The sequence below is a fragment of the Gossypium hirsutum genome, chromosome A02 (assembly GCF_007990345.1).
Source record: "Gossypium hirsutum isolate 1008001.06 chromosome A02, Gossypium_hirsutum_v2.1, whole genome shotgun sequence".
Lineage (NCBI taxonomy): Eukaryota > Viridiplantae > Streptophyta > Magnoliopsida > Malvales > Malvaceae > Gossypium > Gossypium hirsutum.
In genome coordinates, this window is record NC_053425.1 from 8,356,199 (window position 1) to 8,374,338 (window position 18,140).

At 29.0% G+C, this 18,140-nt stretch overlaps 2 protein-coding genes across 4 annotated transcripts; both read left to right on the plus strand.

Annotated features, from left to right (window-relative positions):
* Positions 1 to 928: 928 nt before the first annotated feature.
* Positions 929 to 4,881, plus strand: LOC121215484 (uncharacterized). 2 transcript variants are annotated; one of them, XM_041090106.1, is made up of 4 exons: positions 939 to 1,100; positions 1,196 to 1,330; positions 1,697 to 2,124; positions 2,816 to 4,881. In XM_041090106.1, exons 1-3 carry the CDS (start codon positions 996 to 998, stop codon positions 2,120 to 2,122), a joined length of 666 nt encoding a protein of 221 aa, XP_040946040.1. In that variant the 5' UTR covers positions 939 to 995; the 3' UTR covers positions 2,123 to 2,124; positions 2,816 to 4,881. The 2 variants fall into 2 exon arrangements, with proteins under 2 accessions (XP_040946038.1, XP_040946040.1); XM_041090104.1 differs by lacking the exon at positions 2,816 to 4,881 and having other exon boundaries at positions 929 to 1,100; positions 1,697 to 2,308.
* Positions 4,882 to 15,119: 10,238 nt separating this feature from the next.
* LOC107910568 (transcription factor bHLH148) lies at positions 15,120 to 16,466 on the plus strand. Of its 2 annotated transcripts, none has more exons than XM_041090111.1 (2): positions 15,120 to 15,444; positions 15,541 to 16,466. In XM_041090111.1, the coding sequence occupies exon 2, from the start codon at positions 15,610 to 15,612 to the stop codon at positions 16,270 to 16,272; it is 663 nt and encodes a 220-aa protein (XP_040946045.1). In that variant the 5' UTR covers positions 15,120 to 15,444; positions 15,541 to 15,609; the 3' UTR covers positions 16,273 to 16,466. The 2 variants fall into 2 exon arrangements, with proteins under 2 accessions (XP_040946045.1, XP_040946046.1); XM_041090112.1 differs by having other exon boundaries at positions 15,120 to 15,334.
* The last annotated feature ends 1,674 nt before the right edge of the window (positions 16,467 to 18,140 follow it).

The following is an 18,140-nucleotide window of genomic DNA, read 5'->3' on the forward strand; positions in this document are numbered from 1 at the left end:
TTTTATTGAGTTAGTGGAGGGACCAATCAAACATATACAATTAGGCTCTAGTAATTGCAATTATGTCTAGAATGATCGTTCTGATAATTCGTAATTATTTAGTCATAGAGTCAGTCCACAAGAAGTACCATGATTGAAAACTCCTTATTATATGCTTTTTACGAAAGTGATTCATCCAACTGTTTTATCTAATGGCCTTGTCATGTGTGTGTTACCATCATATGATATCATTGATTCATTTGAGTTAAACATGTTCACTCAATACAATCCTATTTTATCTCATTGTCATCATTGTTTCTTCTTAATGATTAATATGATCACTGTCAACAAATGACTATGATAAATTTGCTTGTTCGAGAATTAGCAACTCGTGACCACGTTTCATATTTATCAATCCACATAATGCCAATGAGAGGATATTATTAACTCTTTAATTGAGTTATGAATTCCACTATTGCTAGTAAAGCGATGCCATACACAAATCATGTACCTAACATACCTGTATGGGCTCAATTATTTTTAGAGCATAAGCCGCCACTTATACTACACATTCATGCTAAAAAATGGATCCCACAACTTTGAAGATATAATGAATACCATTCATCAATAGACAGTAAAAGATAATATTTAATATGTATTTTTAACTTCACAAACTTTCAAATACCATTTTTTTAATGGAAATTCAAGCTTTCAAAGCATAACACTAATTTCACCCATAATTTTAAGTAAATAAAGGAAAAAATATTAAAATTATTTTGATTTGTTGTGTTTGAGGACTGTTAGCTAATTGTGTTCGGGCTTTTTCAGCGTGGCCCGTTTCATGAAAGTAAATTTTTTACTCCCAAAATATTTAAGGGCCTAAATTGCGGAATTATAGTTTTTAATCACCATTTATCATCTATAAATAGGCCCGGCTCTATTCAGCGGAGTTCTTAAAATTTGAAATTGAAAGCCTCCCGCCAGAAATGAGTCTGAAATAAAACGAGATTTTCAAAATGAAAGAAAAAGAAAATCAAACTCCGCGAAAAGAACACCGACGATCTTTAGATCTCGCCAATCGCCGATCAAATGATTCTCCGGCGAAGAAAACTTCAAAGAAGGTCAGTGATTCTGAGCAATAATTTCTCAATATCCTCTCGTCATTGTTTCTCCTGCATTTGCGAGCTAATTTTTTTTTTCTTTGTTTCCCTTGTAGATTGCTCAGAAGAGTTTAATCGAAGCATTCATTTCGCCGAACGAAGATGATTTACCTAATATTTCTGAAGAGTCCATTGATTTCTCTTCAATTTCTGCCGTTTCAGATACTAATTTCAACTTTGAAACTACTGAGGTACGAATTATTTACTTAGCTTTTTATGTGTGTATATATTTGAGTAAGAATTGCAGGAGGTAGATTAAATTAAATTTTAATCTGAATGCGCGAATAAGCTTAATCTCTGTTATTGATTTCAAATAATGGTTTATGCGTTTTACTTATACTGTATTCAACCGTCAATAAGCACGGTAAAATAAATTTCAAATCTATCTTTATTTTCCGTGAAAAACTATGAATCGTTGTTTTTCTTCCCTTCTAAATTATATATATATTTCAAGTTCCTTGCAAAAGATTATGATAATATTTTCGAAAATTTGGTTAGATAAATGAAAAATGCATAAGAGGTGGGTTCGGTTGTTAAATTCTTTGCGTCTGTTTCAGAGCATTGCCATCACATCGAATCCATTACTTTCAAGTTCATCAGAAACTTTCATATCATCTGAAATCGGTCCTTATTCAAAGATAAGCGCTGCAAATAGGGATGAACCAATTGACTTTTCAAAGACTGGTTTAGCGGAAGTAGAGATTTTTCTGGATCTTCTAAAACAAGCTCGATTCCAAGTATTGAATTCAGCTCACGTGGAGAACAAATCCAAGAAGGTTCTAGATGCATTAATCGAGTTCACTATTAAGGAGTTTTATGCTATGCCTCAAGAGATAGATAAGCTACAGGAACTTGTTTCTAGAAATGCTTATGTCCGATTTCTCTGCTTCTTGACTTGGGTTGTTGCGGTTTCCTTATTTTCCTTGTATTTGTTCTGCTATTCAAGACTCGTTTGCTCTTTCACGGGACCGCCGCCAACTTGAAGGTAACTTTTACTGTTTTCATGTTAATTGGATTTGGATTTTCGGATCATCTTCGTCACTCCATTTTGATGACATGTTGCAGTTTCAATGTGTATAGTCTTGCTCTGATCATTTTCATAATTTCGTATTAATAAGACTGATATTGCACATATTAATTAAGTGTTAATTAGTTAAATGATTTTCATATTCAGATGCTTGATTGATTCTAATATCTCTAAACTTATTGCTAGTCACAATTTTACGAACAACCCATGTCCCGGAAAATCCCCGCACCATGTCTAGCAACTATGAAAATCAGGCATGCCGATTTCAACCCTTTTTATTTTTTTTTAAACTTTAGCTTAGATGGTAACGTGCTAAAGCTTCAATTGATAGCAACTGAAGACTTAAATTAGCAACAAGTACGGCAGTCTGGTTGCATAGATATGCATGTCTACCTCCTTTATTTGTCCTTTACTGAAAATGATTTAATGAATTGGTCAATAATTGAACTTGTTTATTGCATGATAATAACTTCATATGGCCCTTCACGCTTAACAACTAAAGTCTATTCTTTGGGTTGAGAACTCTCAAAGAATTTGAAAGTACGTTGTTTTGGCTCTTATTTTTTATGAAATACTTCTGTCTAATGATTTTCTAATGACCCTCCAAAAACATGGAATAACTTTAGGAAAAATAAACATACTTGTGCAGGTACACACTCATTCGATAGCCAGACCCTTGTCTGACTAGCAGTACAGTGTATTTAGATATTTGACATGCCCAGATTTATTTTCCTGCAACTAGACTGTCAAGACCATATATTTTGACCTCTTCATATAGCTTGTGTGGCTGTATTGTTTAGTATTCAGTAGTGGGTCCAATGTTCAAAGCTATCACTGTTTCATATTTTTGTTTGTTAGACTTAGCTAAAACAAGTCAACTATCATTCGCATTATTCGAATGAAATGCAACCAAAAGAAAGCATGACTGCGTGAAAATTGTAGTAGGGGCAACATCAGTCAACTTCACAGTGGCTCTTAGTTCACAGGAATGGACAAATTTTATATTTATGTTATCAACTATTACTATCCTTGAAGTAAATAAACTATTTAGGTACTAGGATAGGACTGCCTTATAGGGGTGATAATTAGGAATTTGTGAGAAGGAATGGGATATGCTGAGATGGTGAATCATTAGATATGGAGTTAATATGATTATATTCAAATTTAAAAAAAAATTTATGACAGGTCATATATGTTATGTCAAACACAATATTAAATATAAATTCTTGAGAGTAAAAAAATAGATAAAACATTGGTAACATAGATAGTGGCACCAAATGAAATCTTATAAACTCTTTCTATGAAAGTGGTTGCATCAGGGGATAAGTGAGTAATAATGTAAAAACTAAACTCAGTAGTTGAATCTCAGTTTGGTTGATTCAATTGATTAGATGTTGGATTTAATAAATTTATAAAAAATAATAAATAAATAAATATTAAAAATTTCACAACTAATTGAGTTTTATTTTATTTTATTTTTAATTTTGGGTTTCTAGTTTTTTTATAGACTGATAACAGTTTCCTCTATATTTTTTATACGACCGATTGAATTCTTGGAATCATTAATTTTTAACTCAATTAGTCAAGTTTGATAATAAAATTGTCAAGTAGGGGATTTTTTCCTCTAGTGATGTGAGTCACCTCAGGGAAGTTAGCTGGATTTTAGAGTTAAGCGTTTAGTGTAATCCACAAAACTTTTGTTTGTTTGCGAATGAGAGCATGATTAATACCCACTTAAAAATGAATAAATACAACTAAACTTTAAGGCCTGGTTGTACATAAAGAGCTGAGATTCGATGTAATCCACCCACACCTATAATATAGTTAAAGCCCCTTTTTTAATGAGAGGTCTAGCTGTACTTAAAAGCAAGGTTTAGTATAATAAAATGAAAATTGAAGTTATCAATGAGGGGTTGCGACATAATCATTAAATGTTTTGCTTTTCGCATCAAGTGTTTTTATGCTAAAATTTGGATAAATCATCAAGATATAACTTTTCATGAATCTAAAATTGACTCAATTTGTTTGTACTTGTTGTGATGCCGAATAAAGGATCTTTATTGGGGTCATTAGAGAAATTTAGAAGGTAAAAACAAAGGCTAAGAAGTTCCTGTAAGCATTTATGGAGTACGTTGCTGTCACTCTGTACTTATAGTTAAACGCTGAGTGTATTTTTACTTATTTAGGTTGCTCAACCTTATATAACTTTATAGTCCAGCTTAACTATGAAGTTGAGTTCAATTCAAAATTTGTAATTTTTAAATTTGATTTGAGATAAAAATCAAATTATTTTTTAAGTAAAAATCAAATTATTTTTTAACTTTGTCCTTTATACTCAATTAAAACTTATTTATTTAATAAAAGATATTTAAATGCTTAATATAAATAAAAAATTTGATAAATTATTAAACTAGCCTGAAAGCTTGTTTGAAAAATGGAAGAGTTTAGTTAGAAATATAAGTCAAAAAATACATTTGGGCAAAAAATAATGTTTGTTTAGAAAACGTGTAGAGCTTTGGGTAAGATTTTTTTTGCCTGAGTTGGTTTGAATATGCAAAAGAAAATGCTATTTATTATTATTTTCTTGCTATTTTCTTTTTTTATTATTTTGTCATTATTTTACTATTTTGTTGTTATTGTATAACTCTTGTTTTATTGTTAATTTTGTTACTATTTTAGAGATATTTGCTTATTAATTTGCATCTATTTTAATGTTATTTAAGTATACATATTTTTTTAATTTATTTTCAATTTCTTGAGAGACAATTAGTTTAATGTTTTTAATATTTTTGATGTATTATATTTTTAAATATATATAAATTAATATGGACGAATTGGGCTTGGATTTTAACATTTTTATTCAAGCCAAGCTTAGGTAAACTTTTAGATCCATTTTTTAGATTGAATCAAGCCCAATTCTAACAAATAAGCCTAAAATTTTGATTAAACCCAATCCAATTTATAAGTACCTTTATATTAAACTACTCGAATGAAGTATTGAGATAATTAAATTAAATTATCTCAAAAACTTGAATTCAACCCGAATTCAAATGAATGTTAGCATAGGTTTGTGCGTGTACCGCCTAGAAAATGGCTTAGAGGAAGGCAAAAATTATATAAAGAGCTTGCTTCTCTTCGGCTTATGTCTATTATATTTTTTATTTGTTTTAAAATTTCATATTTTGACGTATTTTATACAAATATAATAAGAATTTTTAAGCATATGATAATTTTATTTTATTTAATATGAAGAATAGAGGATAGAAATATCACGATTTGAACTTTAGAGAAAATTTTAAAATAAATATACCCATATATATGCAACATTCAAATTAGAAAAGGCAGAGTTTGATTAAACAGCAATAAGCATAACCTTGTCTTCTCAAAACACCAAATATGAAGAACATCTGTTTTCCACTTTTCAACCTTATTTTTTCATTTCACTTTCTTGTCTATAACACAAAATTTGATGCTGGAATCGCAAGAAAATGGTGCAAGCTTGATAAACATGCAAAAGGACATGTTTTTACAATCTTTGTGTATTCACTCTTGAATCGGACTCTCATGGTTGGAGTACTAACATAGTAGGGTTAGCCCAAATAAGAGCAAATAAAAGTGAAAGCCGAAACCACTGCAAGCACCATTGAGATAGATTATAGCCAAAGATCAAAGCTTAAAGATGGCTTTGTGTGACTGTGTCAATTAGAACGCCATTATTAAGTACGATGTTCCAATAGCCATTGAAATTGCGTTTCTATGTTGACACTTGAACCATGAGGGTTTATTTCAAGATTTGAGGCGTAGAGATGGTAAAAGTAGAGGTGTGCATGGCTCGAGTCGGGTTAGGTTTGAGCTAGATCCAAATAAAATTTTAGTATTGTTTTTTAGGCTTGGGTCAGCTTGGCCCAAAATAAAATTATTAAGCCTGATTCTGGCTCATATTAAAATTTTTTAGCTTATTTATTAAATAAAAAATTTAAAATATAATAAATTAAATACATTTAATAACATAAAAACAAATATTTAAAAAATAAAAAAATGAGACTAAAACAATTCTTAAATTAATACAAAATTGAAAATATAATAAAAAAGTGGTTATATTAAAATTGAAAATAAAATGTAAATATGATTAAAAATTAAAAATATATATAATATATAATTTGGGCCAGGCCTGGCCTGGGCCAAAAAAGTTTTACTTGAGGCTTGACTTATTTTTAAAATAGGCATTGTTTTTTGCCCAAACTTATATTTTGGCCTATATTTTTACCCAAATCTTCCAATTTTTCGGGCGGGCCTTCGGGTCGGGCCAAATAGTCCGTCCATGCACACCTCTAGGTAAAAGGGTGTCCTTTTTTTTTGTTGTCTATATTAGGTTTGCTCCATTTTCTTGCGATCCCAAGGCTGAATTTTATGTTATAGGCGAGAAAGTGAAGGACATGAGGTGGAGAAGACAAAAACACATGATGGCTTTCATATTTGCTTTTGTTAAAATATTAGTGAGAAGACGAGAGTTAGATAAAATTGTAGTAGGAGCAGCTTTCAAGATGGTTCTTAGATCACATGCATCCACTAGTTTTATATGATTTTAAATATGTAATTTTTTAAATTTAAAAATTAGTATAAATTCGAGTCCTTAAATTCTTATTTTTATATTTAAAAAATTTTGATTTTTTTATAATTTTATTGTTAAAATTGTTGACGTGCTTTTATAAAAATAGTAAACTAACTTTTTAAGCACTAATCATTTATAATTTTTTGTTAATTTAATATTTATTTTTTAAACGAAAATAAATAATTACAAAAAAATACTTTAAAAATTAAAAGTATTGTTAATAAAAATATAATATTGTGAAAATTTTAAAACTCTTAAAAATAAAAAATAATTTTGAAAAATTTTATTTCAAATAATTTAAAGAAAATAAAAATTTAAAAAATGTGTTATTTATTCATAAATAGTAATAAGGTTTCTCTAAACTATTCATTGGGTTAATATTAAATCAAATTTGAACATTTTTTATTTTAAATTAGATTAATTATATATCAAAAATATTTTTTTAATGCAAATTTAATTATAAAGTATATAAAATAATTTTTATATAAGGTATAAACTTTGAATAAGTTTAGATTAAATTTAATATACTTTTTTTGTTCTAAATACATTATTATAGAAATGGACTCCATTTTGGTAAAATACAAAAGTAATAAATGAAGTCATGTGCATTTAAAAAAATTACACAGTATATTTCAATTTAAATTGAATGGATTTAGATTTGTATAATTATTTAAAAATTGTTTTATATTAATATTTCATACAATTATAATTAAATTTAATTAAAATTATTTGTGATATATAAATTATTTGAATTAAATTAAAAAAATATTTGTTCAAATACGACGTAAGAATTGAATAAAGAGTTTGAATTTTAAAAAAAACCTTATTACTACTAAAAGTGTTTATGGGCAATGCTAAGTTGAGGTTGGATTTGAAAAGAAATAGCTTCAAGTTCGTTTAACCCAAATGAATCATTTATTTGTTTAAAAATAGTAACAACTTTTTATATTAAATTTAATTATAAAATTTAATATGTTAACATTGAAATGGGCAAAGTTGAAAAATATAAACCCAAATTTATTTCAAAATAAGTTAAGTTGGTTGGATCATATAGCCCATGAACCTCTCTTGTTACTATTCAAGAAGTAAATAATATTATTTTTTAAAATTTTGACAATGTTTTTGAAACTAGACTAATGATCAAACCAGTTAAATTATTGGTTCTTAATTTCATTGGTCCGGTCAATTTAAAATAAATGAATTGTTATTAAAATTCAAAAAAATTATTTAAAACTTAGACAAATAAACCAAGACTTTTCACATAAAAAAAATAGAAATTCAATATCTCAAAATTAAAAAATAAAAATTAAATTTTAATTTTCAAAAAAGTAGAATGATTTTTATATATTTATGCCATCAATTATTACAGTTGTTGAAGAAAATAAAATAGTTGGATAAAATGATAGAAGGACAACGTACAAGGAATGGTAGGGTGTTGTAGAGGAGATGGAGAGATATCTTATATGAATTTAGGCCACTACTTGTATAAGAATATATAGTATATCATAAGTAAAAGTATAGAGTTATATTGTATGAGTACATTATGCTAACATATATGAACTAATTTTTAGCAGTAACAATGGATATAATTTTTAACAAAACAACTATTGCTTTCTAATTTAACATATAAGGACTAATTTATCTATTTTTTAAATAAAAATATTAAAATACAATTTAACTTTTAGTATAAAAATTTTCATGATACTTTATACGTAACATAGATGGTGTCACCAAATGCAAGCTTATAAACTCTTTATACGTAAGTGGTTGAATGAGATGTGGATTTCACTATACCATCCTAAGTATTGAGTTTTTCTTTCCTTGGTGATGTTTGTCACTATGAGCTGAATTAAAGCTTAGAGTTTGGTGTATTAGATTAAATTCTATTATTATTTTTTGTTATTAGAAAAAGTTAGCGGATTTATTTTATTTGATTAATTTTAGTTATTATATTTTTTTGAATTGGTAAATTTTAATTTTTGTACTTTTTTTAATTTTGAAATTTTAGTTTTAGCCCAAATACTAATAGTTAAATTTGTTTGGTGAAATTCAATTATTAGTTTTATACTATGCACACAGTTGTAGATTTCGTTTATTTTTTCCAATTGGATCATTTTAAGTCTCTATACTTTTTTAAGTTTGAAATTTTAGTCTTAATGCAAATGATAATCAATAATTCATTAATTGGATTTTTGTGAGTAATATGTGTAAATAATAAGTTGACATGAGATTACACGTATGATAATATGTTTGGCACATTAGATTTTGAAAATAATAAAACTTAGAGGTGCTCACGAGCTCGGTCAATCCCATACAAGGTATCTCAACCAATTTTTCAAGCCCGGGCTTGGCCCCAAAAATGGATTTATTATTTTTGTCTAAACCCGACCCAATTTATAAAAGATAAACTCGGACCCAACCCAGATCACCCATATTTGATATTTTTTAGAGTAGTTTTTATTTAAGAATAATTTTTTTTAAAAAAAATATAAGACACTAAATGCACTTAAAAAACATTAAAATAAAAGTTTTCTAAAACATTAAAAAGTATTTATATTAAAAAAAACTACCTTAAACATAATAAATATTTTGTTGTATTAAATATATTTTTTAAAATTTTATATTTTTGGTTGGTTTATTTAGTTCGGAATTTTTTTTAAATGTTTTGGTAATTAGTTTAATTGTTATTGGGTTAGTGATTTAGTATAAATATAAATGACCCCTTTGGCAATTAGCTGATAGTTGATTGTTGATTGCAATGGTTGATTTGACAAACTGATTCTATTAATTATTCATTTGAAAGTGCTCAATAAAACTTAGCTGATAGTTGAAAGCTGATACGTGTAAAATGACAAATAAGGGCATGTCACATTTTATTGTTAAAGTATTTATTTGTTTATAAAACTTCACGTCTTTTTTGGGTGAAGTTATTGAAATAAATACTTTGCAAATATTAATATTAATTAGTGAATTTTTTAAAATTTTAAATAAACAAAATTCTTAAATTCCTTCTTTGCAGATATTAACTTTGTGGAAATTGATAAACATTAATAGTGTATCAATATAATTCTAAACTATATTTTTAGTGATAACTATATCACACTCTAAATAAATTTGCCAAGTAGCATGTTTCAATTAATATAAAGTTGCATAAAAAATCATTTTACACAAGTAAATTGAAAATAAATTAAGAGTACATAAATATTCAAGGATGAATGGGTTCGATTGAAAATTTTTCGCGGCAAATTTTTTTTTTTTGAAACTTACTTTGGACTTTAGAGGTGAAAATAAAAATTAGAGAATGAAGGCTACTGATATCTTATCACCCTTATTAGGTTCGAGAGCATGTGGCAAATGGAGTAATTTTTGAGTAAGCATGGTCGGATATGTCAATCCACATATCTCATTCCCAATCAACGGTTCAAAAAAGTTGCCTATTTTAGCATTTTTTGTTTTGGAGGTTTTAGCTCAACAAGCTCTTGCAAACTTTCTTTAACCAAACATTACAATTAGAGGGTTTGACTATCAAATTCTCTATTTGTGCCCAAATCAGCTAAAAAATACCCAAAATTCTGTTTACCAAACACACCAAATATATATTTAATTATTATTTAATATTTTCTAATTCTCCATTTGTGCCCAAATCAGCTAAAAAATACTTGTTTACCAAACACCCCCAAATATATATTTAATTATTATTTAACATATATAATTAATATAATATATTTACAACATAATATATTTGGGCTACATCCCAGGTGGAAAAACTTGCCCAAGGCCTAATCCATATAAAAAATGAACCTTAATTTTTACCTAAGCCTATTTTTGGGTGAGCTTTAGGGCTTGGATATGTGACTTGATCTATGGACAGTTTTGACAAATATTTATTTAATGAGTATTAAAATTTTAAAAATTAAAAAAATATAAAACTAAAAATAACCAAATAAAAGGCATAGAGATTAAATATATAATTTTTACGAATTTAACCGATGTAATTTATCCACAAATCTTTTAGGCGTAGCCTGTATAAAAAGAGGTGAGAAACACCTATAATATAACTTATTAAATAGTTAAAAGCCCCCATTTTTCTTTTTCCCTATGTGAGGTGTAGCTCTACTTTAAAGCAACGTTTAGTATAATAAAAAGAAAATTTAAGTTATCAATGAGGGATTGTGACATAATCATTCTATCTTTGCTCTTCATTAATAAGTAATTTGGATTAATCATTAACCTATACCTTTTTCTGCATTTAATGAATCTGAAATTGACTCAATTTATTTCTACTTATGATGCTGAATGTGTGTAATATTTAGACTAATAATGTATGAAATTATCTAGAGTTTTTTTTTTTAAATTTATAAATAGGAGGATGATGCGTTTCAGTGAACTCGAACTCATATTTTCATGTATTGACAAAAATATTTATGCCAATTAAACTAAGACTCAATCAACCTCTCTACTTATAATTAAAAGCTCAATGTTTTTTACTTATTTAGGATTTTATTGAATCTTAGGTAACTTCATAGTCAAGGGCTTCAATTAAGATAAACTGAGTAGAGTCAATTTAAGTTATAAAAAAATTTGACTCGAACTTAATTCAAAATTTGAAATTTAAATTTGACAAAAGTTTTGCTTTTAAAACTTAAACTTGATTTGAAATAATAAAAAAAAAATTATTCTTCAACTCCGTCAAATATTGTTGTAAATAATAATTTTAAAATTTGATTAACTAACGAACTACTTCAACCAAATATTGTTGTGATAATGAATTTGTCTCTTTTAACTCGATAATTAACATCCATTTCCTTTTACTGCCTACTTTTACCCATCCCACAATGAAGAAGGCCTAAGAAAAAACAAATTTTTTGTCCATGATTACATGAACTCAAAGATCGTATGATGACATCTTGGCAGCAGATATTGTACATGTAAACCCATGCTATAAAAACTGCTCTTTTTCATTCCATTACTTTTGGAGTCATACCAAGGGATGGGCCATGTTTGCTCTTCCTTTCCTTTCCTTTTTTCTCACTTGATATTTGCTATGTCATGTTACCTAAAAAATCTGCTCAAAACTTTTTTAAAATTATGTGTCAGTAGTCTTTTTATTTTCTCAAATATTTGTATCCCATTTATATTCCCACTTAAATATAACAATTTATTTTTCAAAACATTTACTACCATAAATATAGTAAATATTTTATTATATTAAAAACATAAATAAATATAATGAATTTTTTATTGTATTAAATATAAAATATAAAATTTTATATTTTGGATTGAGTTATTTAGTTGGGTAAATTTGTTTTTTTGTAGGTTTTGGATAATAATTTAATTCTTTTTGGATTAGTGATTTAATATAAATATAAATATAAATATATAATCAATATAATATTGTTTTATACTATAACATTCGAACCGGAATCAAGTTAAAAAAATTATTACTTAAGGTTTGCCTCATATAAAAAGCGAGCTTTTTCAAATTTTATATTTTATTCAAACTCTCTTATTTTTTAAATAGACCTTTAAACCTAGACAAATGACCCAATCTATGAGTAGTTATCCTCTCCCCTTTAGTTAGAACTGGGGGTGAGAATTAACTCTTTGGCCAAATAAAGTAAGATAGCTTTTCAATTTTATGTTGATGGAGTAATAATGTATAGGCAATAATTAGGGTTGAATACCCATTTCCAAATCTGGTTTAAAATAAATGTTTGAAGCACTCACTCTTTACCATGCTTTATTATGTCGCACACAATGGAGGCAGTCTCTCTGGCACCTCATTATGTCAACTAATTTTCATTACATTATTCTTAATCTTTAGAAAAAGGAAAAAAAAAATCAATTGGCATGCACATGGTAAAATGATTTTGGCTGTTGATTATATTAGAATTTGGGGCATCTGCTTTTTATTATCTCAAGGGAAAGAAAAAATGGGTTTTCATTTATATAAATATAAAAAATATTTTTATTTTTTCCATTTTTATTTGATTTTTAAAACTAAAAGAAAAACTATCCCCATGACTCTTGCTATGGAAAAAGAAAAAGAAAAAGAAAAAAGAGAAATAAATAAGCGAAAAAAAAACTCTACTGAAAAAGTGATTTTATGCGAACAACCTGTTGACTTGATGACAAGAACATTATGTTGTAGGTATGAGAGTTTAGTTCAATAATAACCCTATTTCTCTCTCACTATTATCAACATTATGTTCATCTTAATTGTAACCTTCACAAGAAATCAAAAGAAGCTAATACGTAACTCTAAAAAATTAAAAAAGATTAATTTGAAAACCATTTACTTAACAATAGAACAATATTATAAATAGATATATAGATTAAATATTTATAATTAAAGCATCATAAAAATCTAGTTAAAATTATTCATATTCTCAACTTTTAAAAAAAATTCAATTTAACTTGTTGCATGTACACACGTATATAAAAATTAAATTATTAAAAAAATAAAATAAAAACCTAATAAAATAATTTAATAATAAATATAATATTAAAAATACAAATTAACTCAAACAAATATTACAAAAGTAACTTCCAACAAATTAAAAGCATAAATAATTAAAATAATTAAATTGATAATACCAAAATTACTTCTATCTATTCTTAATAACTTCCAAAGGAGTTAGTGTTTTTTTTTTTATTATTGGATGAATTATAAGAGAAGAGTTAAGCCCTAATTAACGCGACTTGAATTCAGGTCACATTTGAGACAGTAAACACTTTGATTATCAGGCCAATACGGGGTTTAAGGGTTGGTTTTATATTTATATATAGATGTAAACTATTTTCTTGAAACTATTGCTTAAAGTAATTATATGGTTTGATTATATATATTAATATATTTAAAAAATCAAAATTTATTTTTATATTTAAGGTTAATTAAAAAAATTAAATAATATTTTAAAAAGAGTAAACGATTTGGAATAATATACTATTTGTTGTCTTTTATATTAAAATATTAATGTCGTTGGGTTTGTGGTTGGGCTACCGGACTAGAGCCTTGTAATTAAGGTTTTAGACAAAATATTTTTGTAAATCAGGCCATTTAGCGCAAAATTATTATTCGATAAATTTAATTAAAAATGTATAAATATTTATCCACTTTTTATTTTTATTGTTAAAATAAGATTCAATCATAATCTGGCATTTGGACTGTTGAAGTCAGGACTAGGTTGGTAAAATATGTAAATGATATTATTGGCCAAGAAAATGATAAAAATCAGAAAATAGTGATAAAAGCATAAAAATATCCCTTTAATCTGAATAAATAATATCTTTTAGCGGATTTTATAAAATTAAATTGATGTTAAATTATTCAATTTAAATAAAATAAATTATTTAAAAAATAAAAACAAATATTTATGTAATTAATTTATATTAATTTGCGAGTCAACCAAATTTTTTTTATGTGACGGGGTTTATGAAAGCAAAAGAGAGAAGAAATGGGGGGACCTAAATGGCATGAAATGTGGAGCAGAGCATCCACACCTCAGAAAGTAGGGAAAATTCCAAAACCCCCTTCGCTTCTCCCAACAAAATACAAAACAAAAGCCCAAACATAACCATTGTAAACACCTAACCCACATCCCACATGCATTTTCCCCCCTTTTTTTATTAATTTATTATTATCAACTAATAATCATTGCACGGAGTGAAAATGGGAACCACCCGGTCAATTAGTGGAAGCCAACACGACACCTACGTCCAATTACACCTTCACACCTCATCCCCCTTTCCCTTCTTCTTTTCTCCTTGCTAATTTTAATATTTTGGGACACTGAAATTGTGTGGAATTGCTTGGTTTTGAGGTAAAATTTGGTGGAAAAGTCAGCTTTCTCAACTCTCTTTTTTTTGGGCCAATGCAGAGTATTCCAAACCCAAGTGGAAATAGTTTAGTATTGGGATTCGAGTATTTATGTTCGACTTTATCTTTCGGTTTTGACAAGAATTATGAAAGGTTCACGAAATAAAAATGTTTTCACCCTTAAAAAAATCTCAACGTTTCCTGTTTATGAGATTTAACTCATAAATCTAGAGATAAGACCGAACATATACTCTAAGTCAATAACAAATTTGTTGAAGGAGTCAACGACACAAATTTTTACTCGAATAATCGAAATCCCCTCAATAAAAATATACATTTGATGTTCTTTATTATTATATTTTAACTGAGTTGATATTACAAATTATTTAAGTACTAATTTAATTAAATAAAATATTATAAATATATTTTTGTCTTATTTTACTTTTATATAAAAATTTATATAAAAAAAAACTTGCACTAAAGTTTATAAAACCTTAAATTTGTGACTTATGACATTATGCATCAACAAGGGGGTGGTGTGGTTTGTTTCATCATACAAAATGCACGTGTCAAGCTAGCTAAGGAAGGGTGGAAAGCAAGGCGAGCCCCCTATGGCTTATCAGCAAATCCCGGCTCATTTGGACCGGCCCTTACCATTTCACTGCACCAAAGGTCGCATCCACTTCAGCCAAACCCAATATCCTCCAACCCATAAGCAATAAATAAGCGTTTCCAAGGTAAATTTAACGCCTCCTCTCCTCTCTCTTTAAAAAACAACAAATTATCGATTCCGTTCTTCTCTTACCATCTTTCTTCTCTCAATTTTCACTGCCTCTTCATCACATCGGTAATATTTTTCTTTTCTTTTCTTTTTTTGTGGAATTTTGATTTGAATCTGTTTTTTCTTTTATCTAAAAATTCTGAATCTGAACTCCTTTTCCAGACAGTTTCAGTTATAATTCACCGAATCGTACGGTGAGAGAGAGAATAATAAGGCGTTTTGTCCGGTGAGATGGCATCGTTGATAACGAATCCAGTGACGAACACAAATTCTGATCGTAGCAAAAGGAAAAAGAAGAAGAATTCTATGGTGAAACAGAATCTTCAGCGGAGCCAAAAGGAAGATCATGCCAGATGGAAATCAGAGGCGCAGCAGCAAATATATTCCTCAAAGCTTATTCAAGCTTTGGGTCAGGTCAGTCTCGGTACTCCTTCTCCTTCGGCTCCACGCGGTGGTCGAGCTGTCCGTGAAGCCGCCGATAGAGTGTTGGCGGTTGCTGCTAAAGGGAGAACCAGGTGGAGCCGGGCCATTTTGACGAGCCGGCTTAAACTGAAATTTAGAAAGCAGAAGAGATCGCAGAGAGGATCCGCCGCTGCCGTTGCTGCCGCAACAAGGACTAGCCGGTCGAAGAAACCGAGAGTTAGCGTTTTGAAATTGAAAGCAAAAAGTGTACCGACTGTTCAAAGAAAAGTAAAGGTCCTAGGCAGATTGGTTCCCGGTTGCCGGAAGCAACCGTTACCGGTAATTCTTGAAGAAGCAACTGATTACATAGCGGCACTTGAGATGCAGGTTCGAGCCATGAGCGCTCTCGCCGATCTGTTATCTGGGTCCGGAGCCGCAAGCTCTAGCTCGGCTCCTCCACCTGAGTGGCCAATGCCGCCGACCAGCCAATGACGCTTTTTTATTCCCTTAATTGACAAATGCCAAGTGTCATCCTCATCTTTTTCCCTTTTATTATTATTATTATAATTATTATCTCCTCTTTTCCCCTTCTCTCTCTTTCCTCATCAGTCACCTCTTCTGTTAAATACATTATTCTTCCGTTTCATTTCACAAAAATAATTTAAATATCTCACATTTTATTTCAATTTACTACATTAAAAAAAAAAAAGGGAGGGATCGTCCCCCTTACTATGCATACAAACAACTCCTCTGGAAATATATTGGAATAAGCAAAATGTTTTATGAGAAAAAAGAGAGGAAGCTGGGTCCAAACTAGGGTAGGTGAACAATGCAGTTGATGCTGCAGCCATTGGCTGCTAAAGTTTTTTTTTTCTTATTCTTTTTCATTTTTCAGAATATGATAATTATATTTACTTCTAATTTAATTTGAAATTAAATTGAGTTAGATAAATAAAAGAGATAACTCTTTAGGTGTTAATTTTTTATTTATAAGTTTTAAACCCTAAATGTTAAATATCAAAATCAAGATCTATGATAAAGAAATTTAAGTTCTAACTGCTAGGTAACTATACCTCTGCACCCACTTATAAGGTTAAGAAAGGAAGATATTTTGTATTTTATTTTTGAATTATAAGAGGAGAGTAAAATTTTAAGATTTGAATTTATATTACATTTGAAACGGTGAATACTTTAATTATCAGCCCAACAATATTTTGCATTTTTAGTATACCTATATTTTACTAACCAACATTCCAATACCATGATTTTGCGGGTCAACATCATTGATGAGAAAAAATCAAGATTTTACAAGCCTAAGATTTCATTCTACTCGAAAATATAATTAGATATCGAGTTAATTATTGTATCTATAGTAGAAATGACAAAAGGTGATTGAGTTTTTGAATATGGAAAAACTATTTAGATATTTATTTAAGAGTGGAGGAGGGATTAATGAATATGAGATATGGATATGGAAATAAAAAGAGCAGAGCAGAGTCCAAAAGTTGCGGAGGGAGCACGGGGGCGCGCCAAAAATAGTAAAGAGAAGTGTGGCAGGCAGTTGGGTGACAGCACATGTGACAGAGAGGCGGCCGTGGAAACTCAAATGGTGGATGTGATTGAGGTGAGATTGGAGCAGTGACCATCTCTCCAATTCAACGGGGATTCATGCACTGCCTATACTCTAAGATGACGGCCTGCTGGTGGTGGGTTGAAGTTATGGGTAAATGACTCACTCTCACTGTGCAACAAATGGGCTGCCATACCTTGCCTTCTACATCAGCAAAATTATCAAATAGGGGATGGGGTTTGGCAGAGACGACTACCGTCTGAGACTAGACACATCACACCTGCTCCACCCATCCCAAAACATTCTTTTGTACCAGAGACTGCATTTTATATATGACCAAGGCAAGATAAGGCAACGGCCAAGCTGTGAACAAGGGTCAACTGTGGTGTTGGTATGAGTTTGTTTCTTCTCATCTATGCCCATGCACAAGCTGAATTTGAGGTGTCAACATCCACCCACCGGCCACTTGTTGGTTCTGATTGGATGTCCAATTTTTAAGCCAACATTACATTTCATTGCCTCTCCATCTCCCTTGGGAGTATTCTTTTTATGTGAGTTTGAAATTCGTGGCATGAACTTTATTTTTAATGCAACTCGAATTCAAATTATACTTGAAACGATCAACACTTTAATTATCAAACCAACACATGAGGTTTATGAAGTTATATTTGGTAAACTAATGAATTCTAATAAATACACGACTCATCATTTGATCCAACCATTGACATAATTTTTTTTGTTGATTTTAAAAGTTTAGATGTAAATATACATTTCATCATTCTAGCACCAT